The 17,643-nt window shown below is 40.5% G+C and overlaps 1 protein-coding gene across 1 annotated transcript; it reads left to right on the top strand.

The window, feature by feature from the left end:
* Window positions 1-14,770: 14,770 nt before the first annotated feature.
* Window positions 14,771-15,876, top strand: LOC308303080 (neurexophilin-1-like; the record flags this gene model as incomplete). The annotated part of the gene is made up of 2 exons (XM_080747400.1): window positions 14,771-14,830; window positions 15,133-15,876. 2 exons carry the CDS (start codon window positions 14,771-14,773, stop codon window positions 15,874-15,876), a joined length of 804 nt encoding a protein of 267 aa, XP_080603526.1.
* Window positions 15,877-17,643: the final 1,767 nt, after the last annotated feature.

The raw sequence follows: 17,643 nt of genomic DNA, 5'->3' as shown, positions 1-17,643 counted from the left end.
ATGTTTTCACTCATGTCCATCCATCTGTGAGTTTATGTGAGCAGCTAATCTCTGGTACCGTTGGACCAATAGGCGTGGAACTTTGCAGGCACACTTCTGGGAGGCAAAGGAAGGAAGCTCTTTTCACATCTGCCCCATAGCGCCACCAGGAGGCCAATATGCACAACATTTATATTGCTCCTACAGATTTTGTCCAAACCTCACGCAAATCTGTACATGATCTATTCTCAAATCATGCCACAAATCATGAATGCGGCCCGATGGCCGTGAAACTTTGCATACGCACTCAAGGTAGGCCAAGGACTAACCTCCACCCCAAATGTTTCAAATCGGCCTCATACAACAGCCCACTTCGTGTTTTGGCCTATAACTCTGGCCTATAAAATCATTTTTCCCTGGATTTCTTGGATCATGAAGCATAATCATCTCCATAATATGGAGAGTTGCATTGAGTTGAGTTGGTAGAAAATGTATTATTGCAAATGGCCCCAGTTATTTTTGCCATACTACATTTTCCACCATTTTAGGTTTTGTCAAACACACCTTGTTTTGCTACACATTTCTCTGGGGTCATGTGGTCATGTGTCAGATCATTCAGATTCCATTCCAATTGGCTATGACTGACTTCCACATTTTGTGGGCCCTGGATAGGCAACACGACCTGTCGGACACCTGTGCTCTTAGGAGCACACCTTTCTAGTTTATCCTGTGTTTAAATAGGCTGCTAAACGTACATTGAGATTGTCATCTCTTTTTCAAACAGGGCTCTGTTCAAGAAGGCAAGCATATAGTTTTACATACTGTATTAAAACAAACAAAAAATCCAGGTAATGCAAGATATCAAAGTAGTAGAGAATCTAAAAACAGGTGTGCTGTGCAGGTGTCCAATTTTGTTTGTTCATCATTTCCCACAAGCAAGTCTAGATTCAAATTGTTTTGTAGTAGACTCCAAGAGAATGGGGCGCCATAGCTCAAAGCATGTGTCACAAATTCAGTTCAAGTCAGAACAGGAGATGATGAGATATACTTTTGTAATATCAGATATATTGTAATATCCAATCCAATCCATTACTACAATGAATGAGAATATTGAGTAATCTGTTTATGTAGGTTGATAGCTGCCCACAGTAGGCCTATGATATGGTGTTTTTAAAGTAGGAACACTACAAGCCTTGATTTTTAAGTAAAAACCCATGTACATTTACTGAAGTACTTAACTATACTTTTACTTTCTTGATATAACATCTCAGAGGCAAATGTATGGCCCCACCTTAATCATTTGCAATATTAAAGTGATGAACAAATGTTGCATTACTAATTACAATCCAATTATGATTGTGAAATGTCCGTTCTGCATGATGATTGCTTTTACTTTGGTAAAGTATAATTTGATGCCAATACTTTTTTACTTTTACTTACAGTATGTAACATATAGTAACAGTAACAAAGTATAAACATTGTGGTAATAATGCTACTTTTACTTCAAGTAAGAGTACTTCCACCACTGAATATTGAAATACAACTGTTCATCACTTGTTTTACATTTAAGTGATTTGAGACATAATGAACATATTTTTTATCCAAACCCATTAAAACCAGGAAGTCATTTTACTTTTTTGCATTTGCTATTCAAAAATTAAAGATCTAGAAGCTCACAGCAAGCTTGTACATCTGCTATTATCGAACATTCTTCAAAAATGAAAAATTGGGAGAACTACCGATTTCGAAGACTTTTGTAGAAAGGAACCATTTAAATCCAAATTATTGGAATATATTTTTTGTTAGCAAATAGTAGTTATTGTAGTATTGGTAATAATGTGAGTCCAGCACACCGTCCTCACGTACAAAAATGTATAGGGATACAACATTTCGGTCACTCAGACCTTAATCAGGCCTCAAATATTGCATAAATAAGACATTGTTAATAATAATATTAACACTACCAACACGACCACCAAATACAAATAATAATTCATTAATTAGCTTTTCTCAAGTTAATAGATAATGAATAGAGTAGTCACCTGTTTCTGATAACCTGTGTCTCTGTCTCTGTCTCCAGGATGGATGAATCTTTGACTGTGTCAGTGTGTCAGGGCAACTGAGCTCTCAGGGCATTTATATTAGGAGATGGAATGCTACAGATCCACAAACATGTTGCTGCACCAGTTAACAAAACTCAATTAAAAGTCTTACCCGACGCCCTTTGGCCTTTGCTACTCTAGGTAGCATAGGTAATTAACATTTACAGTGTATGACTAGCTGCCATACCCAACAATTAACTCTGTCCTGATGTATCTGTTCCTGGTATGCAGCCTCAAAGATAAAAGATATGTTCGGTATATGTGTCAACTTTATGTGCTATATCAACACATGGTTCAATTAATTAACCAGTTCTCCAACACTGTGTCCGTGACTGAAGACAGCTTGCACTTCTCAGCCCTTGTTGCAGTGCTGTAAGTGAACGATAGTCACCAAAATTGCACTCAAATGAAAGTGGCTCAAGTAATATGTTATTATCCAAAGTAGTATCTTGCTAACTGTTATGAACAGTTGTGGAAAGTAACTAGGTACTCAAGTACCTAGTGTAGGTAGGGTAAGTTATGTTTTGGTTAAAACAAATAAAGCATATTGTGTACACTGTACAGTATATAGAGTGTTTATTTATTTTATTTATTTCAGTAATAGGAGTCTCTCCTGTACTTTAACTCGAGAATCTCTCCAGCACTTTAATAAACTAAAATACATCTTGAGATGCCAATTTCCAACTGTCGATTTCAGCCAATCAGCTTCATTAACTTACATTTGATAGTGTTCCAGTTCCAAATTTGTTTGTTTGTGTAGTGATGCTAATTGCCCCTCTATCCTGAAAGAGTATTTGGTTCAATCTACTTCATCATATCCACTTAGGTACCTGCAATATCCTTACTTTGATGTACCAAAAATATCTAAGGAGGTTGGACAAAAGTCTTTCAGCCATAAAGCTCCATTGGAATGATCTTCTTCTATCTCTTAGAACTATTTCATCATTTGGTCACTTCAAGACTTCCCTATATTCTCATCTTGAATCAACTTGTATGTGTTTCTAATTTGACTGTACCTATATGTACACTCATTGCTTATGTATTTGTACTGTGCTATTGCTTATCAGCTGATGATGTGGTGGGTGACGGGGTGGGTGGGTGAGGGTGAGCAAGCCATCTGTGTAAGAATGGGGTGTCGCTCTCCATTCCGACATGTCGCCACTCCGAAATTGACTTCTTATTGTCGGAGTGGTGACACTTCCATAGGGGTTAAGTTTAGGGTAAGGGTAAGAATGTATCTGTATCCCTGTCTTGTATGTACATACGTATGTCTGTTGTTCATGTTCTTTTGTATGTCATGTTTTTATGGGTCCCTCTTGAAAATGAGATGCTGCATCTTCAATAAAATCTTACAGTCTTAAATGCACAAAAGCGGGGATTGAACCCGGGACTCCCGCTCGCCAGACAAAATGCACAACCGGTCGTGCTAATAGGGCTGAGCCCGATTAGCAGGGCTGTTGTCGCTGCTTCATGGCTGCACTAACTGTGGGGGCTACATTTGGTTCACATATTCAATCTGTATCCTGTGTGAGTTCTCTCCCCTGATTGAATCAAATTGGTATCCCGACCTAAAAAAAGTATTTTCTGTTTACTAAAGAGCATGCAGGAGTGACTCCTGCTACCGAACAAACACTCTATAGCAGACCTGCCAACCCTGGGAATTTTTTTTGAGTACTCATGCGCGGGCACGAATTTTTGTTGTTTTCCCGCACAAAACAGCGTATATTTTGGGGGGTTCCATGCACCTTTTTGGGTGGGACCTTTACAGTTATGTTAACAAAATTTCACACCAGAAATGTAGCACATTGCATGTCTTGACTTACACTAATAGGAGGAGGCAAGATGTTAGAACAACCTTTTAAATAAAAATGCCATTTGGTCTGGAGAAAAGGTAGGCTAGTATTACCAGGCAATACAGTAATGTTGCTTTGGCAATATTGTTGACAAATCTTTAATAAAATATACTAACTGCACTTGCTCAGAGTTAGTTAACAATTAGCCCAATAGACTAGCAAAACAGTCTCACCAGTGACTTAATGAATGAACATAAATCAACATAATCATGTTATTCAAATAGCAAAATAGCTTTACATTGTCAGGTAGGCTATTTACCTTTAAATATTTACCTGTCTTTGTTAAACATTGTTAATTGAGCAGCCTAAATAAAACCACCTTTCTGTGCATGATTTGCATGAAGTTGAAAGTATTCAACTCATGTAGGTTTCTAGTGCATTCATTAATTGATATATAGGCCTACATTGTGTATAGATCAAATACCGTCTAGTCTGTATATTCATTCATAGAGGATACAGGCTACTCATTGTTAACAAACCATTAATGTCTTCATATATTCACAGGTGATAAATAACTTGTTCACCTTTAATGTTTTTGACAATACACATAGTCCCCCTATTAAATTCCTCCATTCATACTCATTTAGAGATAGTGGAACAGGGAGCCCAGTATTTTATTTTCATTCGTTTGGATCTTTACTCTAAAGCCTAATCATGGTCAATGTATGCTACAGTTCATTGTACCTGGTCACAAGTTTTGACATTTCCCGACTTCGCTCACGTGCAACACCGTCGTATGACGAAGTATAACACAGGCTTCATACACAACAAGCTGTCGCGGGGGCGACCGCAGTTTAATAGTATAATATTATTGATTCACTTGATTAAAACCCTAACCGCGTCGCGGAGAGGAGCGACAACACCATAACAACCATTTCATTCTCACCATCGTGGCTGCTGACATGTGAATTCACCTTAGCTGAGTGTTATCTTAATATATTACCTGTTAGTCAGACTACTCGTTGCACGGCAGCATTGTAGGGGCGACACCGATGAATGGCACAACACGGCCATTCTCCGTTTATCTTCTTTATAAATTAATCGTATTAATATCGCCGTTGTACAAACCGGGCGGCGATAGCTATGAGATGAGATGAGTAGCTTCTTATTATAACTCTATGATGAGTACTGTAGCGTAAAGCTGGTTGCACACTGCACTGCGTGTTTTCGTTGCGTTTTGGAAATCCGAAAGCCATAGGCCAGGGAGAGAGAGAGGAAAGGGAGAGAGAGCAAGGGACTCAGTGCAACAGCTGCGAAAATCGGAAAAAATCAACCCTGGTCCGAAAATAAATACGAAACCGGCGGCAGTGTGCAAACGTGATTGACATAACGTGAGGTTGATTTTTTTATTCACGCAATCCGAAATTCACTCCGATATTCGGCCCGAAAAACGCAGCAGTGTGCAAAGACCTTAAGTGTACATGCTGCACCGCGCTGAAAACCAAAACACACGCATGGCATCCGGTTCAATTCTTCTTCTGCCGAAAAAAACGAGCATATCTTCTGTTCTAGTGCTCCCCAGTGCCATGCGCCCCATTCACACACCTTTCAAGTGGTGCCTGGGAGGAACTACACGGCAGGTTGCAAAAATCTTTGCCTCGTTTGCTGCTGCAGAATGTGTTGTTATACCACGCCGCGGGCCGCGCCCATTCCCCGAAATTGCGTAGCAATGAGGGGAAATATCGTACCTGCGTACAGAGCCTTAAAATGCGTGCTTAGTACGCAAAATGCGTACGGGTTGGCAGGTCTGCTATAGCAATGAGTACTATCAGAATATAGAACTTTTTAAAAACAAAAATATCACTTACCCTATCCACTTTTACTGTACTTGAGCATTTCAATCGTTTTGATACTTTTTTATACAACTCCGCTACATCTCAGAAGCGAATATTGCCCTTTGTCCCTCCTCAACAGTTTTTTGACTTATACTGTAACTTATTTTGTGTTTGTTTTTTATATTGTGGTATTTCTTTTACTTACCGTAAGTAAAAAATCAGAGTACATCTTCCAGAACTGGTTATGATCACTATTACACAACAGTCCTAACCAAAGCCTGTAATACTGTATATGCCTAAGGGAAGGTTCTAGGTTAGCTTGTATACCAGCTATTCTCTTTGATCATGATTTACAAAAAACAATATTGTCATGTGTTAAGAGTGTCTTGGATGTTGGAATTTAGATCATGCATGTACATAATGAGCAGTATTAGACCATTCAGCTTAGCAAGGCATAACACACACACACACACACACACACACACACACACACACACACACACACACACACACACACACACACACACACACACACACACACACACACACACACACACACACACACACACACACACACACACACACACACACACACACACACACACACACACACACCTGCAAGCCAAATGACGTCATGATGACGTTATGATAACTCCGGTGACATTCAGAACTAGGCCAGATCACCATCTGTACTGTAGTAAAGTATGTTCCTCACAGTTGGGACCAATCCCGCTGTTGAAGACACCTGTGTTCATGGTCCATGGTATTAATTATTTTTGCTTTAAAGTGGATGCAGAGTTCTCTGTCCTGCAGATCACAGCTAGTGTATGAGACCGCCTTTCCAGTACAGCAGAGACTCCACAGGGTGGATCAACACAGTGTCTGAAACCAGTGGTGGAAAGTAACATTACTCACTCAACATTACTACTAAGTACAATTGAGAGGATGTTTTACTCAATTGTTTGATTATACTTCGACTCCATGCACTACATCTCAGCAGCTTGTACTTTTCTACTTGTGTACAATTATTTGAGAGTTTTAGTTACAAAATGTACTTTTCAAATGTAGATTATTAATATAAAACATACATTAGCCATGTAATTTTATACTCCGGATAGTCAAAAGTAGCAGATCTACAAGCTACGTGGTCACATTGTGGTATCTTAGGAGCTTGTTGATTTTGGCTAATGTTCCCCTCACAAGGGACCTAAAAATTATGCATAATTTGTCCTTAACATTTGAAACCACTTTATCTACAAGCCTATTGCTTTATTTTAAGTAAAAAGTTGAAATACTACTCCTTGGGAGTGATGCTGGATTGCACTCCACATCATTTACATAATTTTAAAGATGGAAAGAGCAGTTGGTATTTGAAGGGAATGTACGGTACTTATTTTGTTACTCATCCCCTTCTATGTCAGATTGTTCAAAGTTCCGTTTTGTCACCTTGTCATTTGTCAATTGGCACCTCCCAAGCACAGGTCTAGGGGTTAACAGCTGAAGTAATGTTGTTAATAATAATAATAAATAAAACTAACTTGATACTCAGATGCTTAAGTACATTATATCATTATTATTTTATTATGAAAGCCTGTACAGTAATCCTGTCCAATGTCCATTGCTGGTGCCGATGATCTTATTGAGCATGGGAAAACCAGTCTACATACCTGAATACAGAGAGTGACTCAACTGGTTCTTCCGATTTTGGGCTTAGCCGTCTTCTGGAGAGATAACATCAGACAACAACATTCATAAATATACAATTAGCAACTCTTACGAAGTGGTTTAAATTAAGTGGACACATTTTCCCACGGGGATCAATGACGTATAACTTAACTTAGATTCAAAGGAAAATCACACTGGATAATGTTCAAATCTAAGTCTGTTGCCTTCCAGCATTAGAACGTATACATAATTGCACTCATTGTACAAGTATGCTGTCAATACAGTATTGAGGTATGTAATTATGTGTACTTAATGTTTGCAGGCAAGTTTAGCCTGGGGGTGGAGGGATGTCTGACACATTATGACAGTTTTTTTTTTCTCGCAAGGTTAGATACGGGCACAGAGTTTGAAGTTACAATGGGTTTGTAAAAAAAAGGGGTGTGTCTGATACAATTCATATCAAATATAGATCTAAATACTTTATGAAACAACTTAAAGGGGAGAACCACACATTTTCAACATTGAACTATGTCATTAATATACCTTTGAGTTGTTATGTGGAAAAAAAAACCTGTGATGACATCATCACGGTGTACTTTCACATAACAACTCAAAGGTATATGACATAGTTCAATGTTGAAAATGGGTCATTAACAACTGTCTGGGTGCTCACAAAAGCCTTAAAATAACCCCAAACGTGTTTGGCAGTGTCCGATAGGCTCTATGGTAATAATATTATTATATATGGTTTGCTAGTCAAAGTCCAGGTGAACTTCTTCCACATCCAGGTGAACAAAAACAAGCGCTCCTTTCCCAATCTAACTGGATTCTCAAACTAACTGTAATTCTTTTTTTAAACCAAACAGCACCAATACATTATTTTAGCCTTCTCAATGTCTTGATATATAAACAATTAGATAACTATGTGACTATTGGTTTAGGGCCCCCAAAATGGTGCAGATTACACCCTTGAGCTGGTTTGATATAACCCCAAAGTGCACTCTTTAGGGGTAATGATTTCTGATCACTTTTGTATTTTTCCAATGTTCAAGGACCTGGTTTAAGACACTCCATTCGTGCAAACAGGTTTATAACTAGTTTAGATATATTCTGTTGGCAATATGGTAACACCCATGCCCTCATTTCCTTGTATTATTAACTACTGTTCTACATTTCAGCCAATTAGACCCAGCCAATCCACATTCCTCTCAGCCATGCCTCATTAGCTTTGTTTAAATACAAAGTATGCACCACAGGTGTAACCAAAAATAGCAGTCTGGGCAGAAAGTGTGTTTGCTTCAAGTAAAAGGAATATTGCAATCATCATTTAGCAATAAAATACAATTAATGAAACTAGAATTCAAGTCTCATCTGGGAGGAATACCAAAAGACTGAAACCTTGACTTTAGCAGTGCAACATAAAATTGTCTTTAAGCTAAATTGGGAGTGTATGTTCCAAGGTTATTATGTTCCCAGTGTCCACCCCATCCTAATATGTAGGACAGTGAGTAAGGCATAGGTTTTGGGAGGTTATGGTTAGGATGGATAGGATTAAGGTCAGGCACAGTAAACACTGACTTGCGCAATCTAGCAAGGCTGAGCACTCCCTTACCCTCGTTCCAATGCACCAATCAAAAGCTGCGCGTCAGTCGTCATATTAGGATACAATTATCGCCTAGAGCATTGTGCATGTTGGCTCGCTGGAAGGTACACAAAATGGAACAGAGCCTTAAATAGTAGGCTATGGTTGGTAACACCTGTGAAGGAAGAAAGGAAGCCAGTATGGCTGCCTTGCTGCAATGCTGTACTGTATGGTGATGTGCTCTGAGTGTTCTGTGTCTAGTACTGACAAGTCAAGCAGAATATCTCCATATATATTCTACCTATGGTCTATGAATAGCCAAATAGTGTCCGTCCGTCTGGGTCTTATCGCAATTCTACCAACTCTGCACCCAACAGTTGTTAAATTGTCTAAAAACATAATACAAAAATCAATAATGCTTCTGCCCCAAATATTGGCCTGTAGGCTTCCTGGGGCCCTACACAGTCAGGGCCCTTTTGGCATGTAGGCGGTGCAGGGCCGGGCCTAGGTGGCTGCGTGGGGCCTCACACAGTCAGGGCCGTGTTTTGCACCTGGACAACTGGGCACTAGGGACACTTGGAGAGGTGGGCAACTGGACAACTGGGCACTAGGGACGTGGGGACTTGGAGAGGTGGACACCTGTACAACTGGGTACTAGGGACGTGTTGGTAAGTGTGCAAGTACTGACAGATACAGAACTCCATATATGGCCATATCAGTTGGATCACTGCTGCAACATAGACGTAAGCAGCCCGAAGGGCCGCGAACTTCTAGTCGGTATTAAAATAATAGTGGTCTGGAGCAAACAGGGTGCACCGCTATCTTACGCACAGAGAGAAGCGCTTGTGCAGCTTTTAGTTGGTCTTATCAGCCAGTGGAGTGATTGACGTTCTCACTATTTAGTCCAGTGGTTCTCAAAGTGGGATCACATGACATAGGGGCTTTTAAGCCGTGACATCATTTTGTAGGCAGAGGAGAACTCTGCCCCCAGAGCATTTTCTGTCCCTCGCTATTTCAACAGATCTGAGACAAAAATAACGACTAAAGTATAATTCTAACACTTTCCTTTCAACAACAAAGAGAAGAAAAATGTGTAAATAGTAAAAAGATTCACGGAAACTGGGGGCAGAAATTCTCCTGCGCCTACAAAATGATGTCATACTTAACAGCCCCTATTAACCACTTTAACCCTGTATACAAGATGCATCGTATTGTGAGATTGTAGATCAGTTGTTATAAAAAAGATATATTTCTGTAGGACTCTGAATTATGATTAATGATCTGGGCCAGCTTTTTATGCCTTAATTGATAGTTTTCAGTGAAGGTGGACATGAAAGAGGGAGAGGGTGGTGGGGAAAGACACGCAACACGCTGTTAGGCTACCTTAGACAAGCAATGAGCGGAGATGGAATAAAAACAGATGTATTTATTACCTACTTCATTACTGATATATTATCTTCTTCTTCACATAGCTCTCATCCTGTAAGAATGCCCTGATGCAGACAGGGCCCTTAAGACTTGTGTTCAATATGGGTAACAAAGCTAGACTATGAGTCACCAGGTAGACACTGGGTTATAAGCACTAAACATCTTAGCAATTAGCATTACATGAAGATTAAGATTCCATTTTGCCAGGCTGCAAAACAAATGCTATCCATTTCTACATCATCTGAATATTTGATACTTCCAAGATATCTGACTGACCCTTCCCGACACACAACCAAAATAATAAAGGCATAATAAGCAAACTTAATAAACAAAATGGCATATTCATTAACATAGGACAATAGCATTTTTTGTAACCAGAGAAGCTTAACAATCAAGCAAAAGTGCACATAGGCCTACTTATTAGTAACACTAACATATGAATGGAAATGATTAATATTGTAGATTAACTGTAAGGGTTATTACAGATTAACATGTTAAAAGGCCTAATTAAATTGTTTGGGTGTGACATGCAGGAAATGGATGTGCGAGCCATGTCCTAAAACCAGACTTCACACTCCATGTCTAAGAAATGATGAGGAAGGCCTAGGGCTGAGGCGGGTCTGCTGCTTTGTTTTTTGGTTAGTTTCTTTCCTTTGGGTCGGCAATCATCACACTCCGAAGACTTTTTGAGTTGAGTACTTGTTTAAAAGATAAAACAAGACTTATCAGGACATTCAGGAGGGGGGAAAACATATTACTTAGCCAAGTTCTGTATTGAATGTGAGCAGGGCAGAGGGCAACTGTGGTTTAGCAAGACATACATTACAATAAAGGCAGGTGCTCCAGCACAGGATGACTCTAATGTGTGCAAGTGCCTGCTGTTAATGTAGAAGTAAAACTTTTAGGCCCTGAATATTGCCTTTCCTATTGTCCTGTGTTCTTCCGCTTAAACACGCCATTCAGCTTCCATCATAGACCGCTAAAGCAATTATTCTTAGCAACAGTGACATTGTTTGCCAAAAACAATGGATTTTCAGGGATGGTGGTTGAGTATGATGAAACAGCAAAATGGCCCTTGTGTGAATATGGTCAATCTGTGAATGCACTTGCTTAACCATTTCAACCAGAACATATTCTTCAAAGCTTACTTTGTCACTTGAGTACTGTTTGAAAGTCTGTATTTTGAGTTTTTCCATACTCATCTGTTGAGCGCTCCAAAACTTACGGTGTAATGAATAACTATCATTAACACAGGCTGGTTTCTTCTTCACTCAAGAATTCGTTAATTTGTTATTTGAAAGTGTTCAGAAATATCTTTTTTTAATCTAAATTTTTATCCCACAATTTTGTAACCCATTTTTTCACCCAGTGCCAATTGCCTATGTAATCCTGGGCTCTGCTCTCCCTCTGCCGCGCCTGGGGAGACAACGGACTGACCTCATGCTTCCTTCTATACATGAGGAGTCCAAGTTGCTTCTTTTCACCTGACAGTGGAGATTTCCCTGGTTTGGACGTAGCGCGTGGAAGGAACACGTTATTCCAACCAGTTCCTTTCCCCTCCATCAGGCGCCCCGGCTGGCCAGGGGGAGGCATTATTGAGACCAGGATTACGTGCATGTTTTTGTGAGGGTATCAACCCTAGGAGACACGGGGAGAACATGCAAACTCCACACAGAAAGGCCCTATCGCCAACCCCTCCTACGGTGTGGGCGCTTATGACGCGGAGGGAGGAACACGTCGCCAGCGCCCACAGCGTCCCCCGGCGGGAATCGAACCCAGGACCTTCTAGCTGTGAGGCGAAGCGCTAACCACTGCGCCACCATGCACATAGCGCTTTTATCCAAGGCGCTTTACATAAATTGTGCATTACATTCACCAATTCACACAAATTCATACACCGATGATGGAGGAATCAGGAAACCATGCAAGGCACCAACCATCTCACCGGGAGCAACAAGGGGTTCAGAGTCTTGCTCAAGAGAGCCCGGATTCAAACTGGGAACCCTTTGGGAACCCTTTGACGGTTTCTCTACCCCTGAGCTATGCCGCCCCTATCATAGTATGAAGACATAACAAGAGCAATGCTGTCTTCTGTGGTTTATCTTGTGCTGCCCCCTACTGTTGCTTTCCTACAGGAACATGATACTGTAGGTACATGATATATCATATTGTAGCAGTTTACATCTATACTATAATTTTGCGAATGTCTGAGTGAGTGTCTGAGTGTCTGTCTGTCACAGCGTTTCTCCTCAGTGGCTGGAGCAATTGATCTGAAATCGCATCACCATAAGCATATGAACACACCTGACATAACTGTGAAGCCCGTTTGTCACTTTCACAAATCGTATGCTGTATATTAGCATTTTTATGGTGTATCTACTATCTATTCTGCATCTAGCTTGAGGCTAATCTATTCTGCATCTAGCATGAGGCAACATGTTTAACCAGCTCTGTGTGTGTGTGTGTGTGTGTGTGTGTGTGTGTGTGTGTGTGCAGGCGGGTGGGTGGGCGGGGGGGGTGTGGGGGGAGGGGGGGGGGTGGAACACAGTATCTCTGTAGCCATTAAACGAAACGGGTATTTCTTACATTGATGCGCCTACATATTATCATGCAAACACCAGTTAAAGTTACTTTCCATCCCTCATATACTGTGTGCACAGTGCACATCCCATAACCCACACACTGCACATCATTTCGGAGCTCATATCTTTGAACGGGTAAGGGCTAGTTCTGTAATAGTTACAGAATTATCATGACTTTTGCCTTCATCATCATAGTCATTTCATATGTTGTATGTGTTTATGTATGCTCCAACAAGGAGAGTTTGAAATTAACCAAAAGATAATAGAATCATTTCAAATAATTTCTGTACTTATTACAGTAGTTATTATTGACTACCCACTGGTGTTTGTCATTGTCAGTAATAGTGTGCTGGTATTAAAGCTACAACACGGGGGCAATAACTTAGTCACAACAACTAAAAAAGGTTGTGGCCTCCTGGAGGCAGGCCAATGTGAAAACAGTGGCATTTCTTCCTCGGCCTGGTGGGAATGAGAGTGAAATTCCCACCAGGAACGTGTGTGCAAAGATCCGTCTTGATCACATGACTTTAAAGATACCATGTACCAATTTGCGTGATGTTTTGGACAGAATCTGAAGGAGTAAGCTAATATTTAAAAAAAATAATAATAATAATGTTTTGCAAAAGTCTGCCTCCTAGTGGCACCAGGCCATATCTGAAAAGTGAGTGTGTACCAAGTTTCATGTTGATCAGGTCAACAACAGTGCCAGAGATTAGCTGTTCACAGACGAACGGGCGAATGGACGGACGGACGGACGGATGGACGGACGGACCGGGTGCAAATGTCTCAGCCAAAGGCCTGATGGAGACAAAAAGAAAGAGAGGATCTGTTGAATTCCACAGTAAAAAGTAACTTGAATATTCTAAATGTAATAACCCCTTTTAACACAAAAAACAAAGTGGTTAAGGTACACTCAAATTAGTTCCCTTTACAAAGCCTGTAGTGACTGTAAACGTGATTTGGAGCTATAGCCTATATAGAAAGCACACACAATTAATTGTAAACTGCAACCAGATGGCACTTTTGGACCTTTGGACCAATCGACTCAGTGTCTAAGCTGCATGAAAAGGCTGCTACAGTATTTGACTTTTTTCTCTCAGACTGTAATTGGCTTTCTGGTCACAAGATGGCAGCAAGAGCATGACTATGTTCTTGCTGATATCACAGCTCAGACACAGATACAGTATGTCACATGCACTCTCCATGAAAATAAACTATTGTGGTCCATGGTCAAGTGGTATGACAATTGTCATATAAAGGGTTGCCAATGGCTGTGAATACCTGTGCGGTGATTAAAAAATAATACAATAAAAGTGTATTGTACAGTATAGCTAATTATACTTTAGCTTGAAGGTGTGCATTCACTGTATCTAAAGGAAAGGTAGGGGTGCTTTTCAATAACTATGTGTTGACTACACCACTGCAAGGCAGTGACGTATGTGTCTGTGTGTGTGAGAGAGAGAGAGAGAGAGAGAGAGAGAGAGAGAGAGAGAGAGAGAGAGAGAGAGAGAGAGAGGGGGGAGGAGGAGGCAGTTATAGTGCAAGAGTGGTTGTTTAAAATCTACAGCCCTGACTGTTTCACATACAGTACACTGAATTCTCAGTCAGGCTGTGAGGTGATGCTGAACCACAGTATAGTGTCCTGTCCATCTTTGGGGGAGTACTTCAGCAATACAAGTCATTTTATGGATATATCTACCCAACATGGATCCTCGACAGAGTTACTAAATCTTTCCGTAACTTACTTTGCCAGTGTCGACCATAGGTGAGAGTGGATGGATTTTATGACAGGTACTCATGCACTATGGAGATACACGCCAGGCTGTGCTTCATTTGGATACTCCTGAAAGGGACAGTGTATTTGGTAAGTTAATCTACATCTACACAGTAAATCCAGTGTTAACTATTGAGGGTAGAAATGTACACTTAACACTTTAGAGTACACATACCCACCCAACTCTGGATGCAAGGCAGTATGACAACAATGTAATTAGGATGTACACAAATTATAATGCATATTTATTATCAATGACGTAATTGTGTTTAGGAGGGCATCATATCAAATGTCTTACTCAACATGTTACCTTTTGTTTTCTTTTGATTTGGTCAAGATTTATTTTTTCTATAACTGTATAGCTTGTCTCCCCCCCCTCTCCCCCCTCTCAGCAGTTGGTCCTTAGCCAAGACCAGACCCATGGCAATTACACCATTGGTAAAGGAACATTGACTGAACTCAAGAGAAAGCAAGAACCTCCAACTCTGAAGCACTGGGCGCTCCACACCAAGAGTCAGAAGCAGAACAGCAAACTTTCTGTCCACTCATCCATCCCTTTCTCAAAGCAGGAATTTTGGGAAATGCTTGGAGTCCACACCAATTCTGACCCCTCTTTACAGATAAACCTTCGTCCTATCATGAAAGTTCACGGAACGTCAAAGTTCTCCAAGATGTTCAGTTGGGGTGACTTTTATTCCAACATCAAGACGGTCAAACTGAATTTGCTGATCATGGGCAAAATCGTTGATCATGGAAATGGCTCCCTTGGTGTGTACTTCCGCCACAACTCCACGGGGGAGGGCAATGTGTCCGTGAGCCTTGTCCCACCCATGAAAGAGGTGGAGTTTGACTTGGAACGCCAGAGTGTGGTCCACCCTAAAGACTCGAAGACGTTCAACTGCAGAGTAGACTATGAGAAGGTGGAACGGAGCAAAAAGGTGACACCATGCAACTATGACCCATCCAAGACATGTGCCCAGGAGCAGACCCAGAGCCACGTCAACTGGATGTGCTCCAAGCCCTTCCAGGTCATCTGTATCTATGTATCTTTCTACAGTACGGATTACAGGCTGGTCCAGAAAGTGTGTCCAGATTACAACTACCATAGTCAAGGACCCTACTTAGCCTCAGGTTAATTGCACGTTCAAAGAATTAAGCTTTACGCCCACAAGATACTGCATAGTGCTCAAGCAATGTTGAAGCTCCAAGAGTTTGCAGGGTATTTCAAAGAATATTGCGTAACAAAATACAGTAGGTTATACTGCATACATTCTTTATAATAGACTATATCTGCCTCTTTGTTTGGCAAAGTCTTGCTTGTAGTATACTAAATTCTACAATATATAGGCATTTTCACTGACAACTGTCCCCCTGACCCACTGATGTTTGAATGAGGTTATGGATTGTTATGCGCTGATATATCCTTAGAAACAGATGACCCGCTGTGGTGATCCGATGGGAATTAGCCAAAAGGTAAAGAAGGGCTAATACTGTATATCCAGTGTTGGGCAACCTACTTTACAAATATAGCTAGCTAAGATAGTTACTCTTCATATAAAAGTACTAACAGGGGTCTCCCTGTCTTTCCAGCTTTTTAAATAAATAAAATCATATTCAGGTCAGGATACCAATTTCATCCAAACAAGCAATACAATGAGCTGACAAAAACACTACAAATTTGAAGCTGGTAAATGGGCCTCTCTTGACTGGATGAAATTGGTCATCCACCTATGTATTTCAGTTAAGAGCAGGATAGATGGTCTGGGGAGGCCCCTGCCATAGAATAAAAACTCTATAGCAATGATTACTATGAAAATATAAAGCTTTAACTTTTTTGAAAAAAATCCCTTTGTTCTAGCCAAAAGACATAACTTGAAGCACCTTTAAATTCAGCACTGTATTGCTCCCATGTTCCTTACCCACAAATTTAAAGTGCAGAGAAAATGGGGACAAGATGAAAGAGCACAGAACTTGGGAAAGTGAATCTCAAATGTCACAAAATGTGACTAATTGAACTGCTTGAGACTATGAAGTGGAAATGCAGCAAGCACATTTTGCAATTCATTATTTCGTAACGGTAACGTTTATAGTGCACAGACTCAATCTTAAATACCACATCTGAAATCTGCAAGTCTGAAAATATAATGGGTAATTGCAGGATCCTTTTCGAGTTTAGCATTTAAAATGAAATATGTTGATGCAGTGACGTTCTTCAATTAGGCAAAGGGCTGAATTCAAGTGAAGCCCTGCAGGCTCATCGTAAAATCACGGAGCGTCTCAATTACATGGCTTTCTGGTGCTCATTAAAATGATGGATGGTGCCACCTAGTTCTAACTAAAAGTGACAAAGTATGCTTTTAGTTTACTCCATGATAAAAAGAACAAAAGTTTGGGCTGCCAAGAAGTATCATGACAAAGAAAGAGAGAATGTATGAGTAATCAGGTGTCCTTGAATAGCTCAGGATGCTATAACATAAAGCAGTATTAACAGTAAAAAAGAAATTGGGACACAATCGGTGAAAATGGCCACTTTGACTATGTTTAAATCTGAATTATATTCTGACACAAGAGCAGGGATTCAGTACTTGTCTGAGGTCGCCCTCAAAGGCTTTGTAAAACCCCTGTGACCCAGCGGAGAGAAGACAAACATTCAGCAAAGATACACACTTCACATTGCAACGTGCTGTGCGCTTACAGATCAGCCATTTACGCCTACGAGATTCGGTTTAGAGGGAAAAAGGAGCGGACCAAGTATAGAGCCCTGGGGGACTCCGGTCAACTAATTACAGGGTTTAAGTGGTGACGCTTCCTTGGAGAGTTCCTCAGAAAGTGTCATTGCAGCAGCACAAAGAGACCATGAAACCCACAGATTCATAAACAATCTGTCAAGGCCACAAAATGTG

This window comes from Nannobrachium achirus (assembly GCF_963921795.1).
Source record: "Nannobrachium achirus genome assembly, chromosome: 18".
Classification (NCBI taxonomy): Eukaryota; Metazoa; Chordata; class Actinopteri; order Myctophiformes; family Myctophidae; genus Nannobrachium; species Nannobrachium achirus.
The sequence above is the reverse complement of the archived record's forward strand: the minus strand, read 5'-3'. Positions and strand labels throughout refer to the sequence as shown.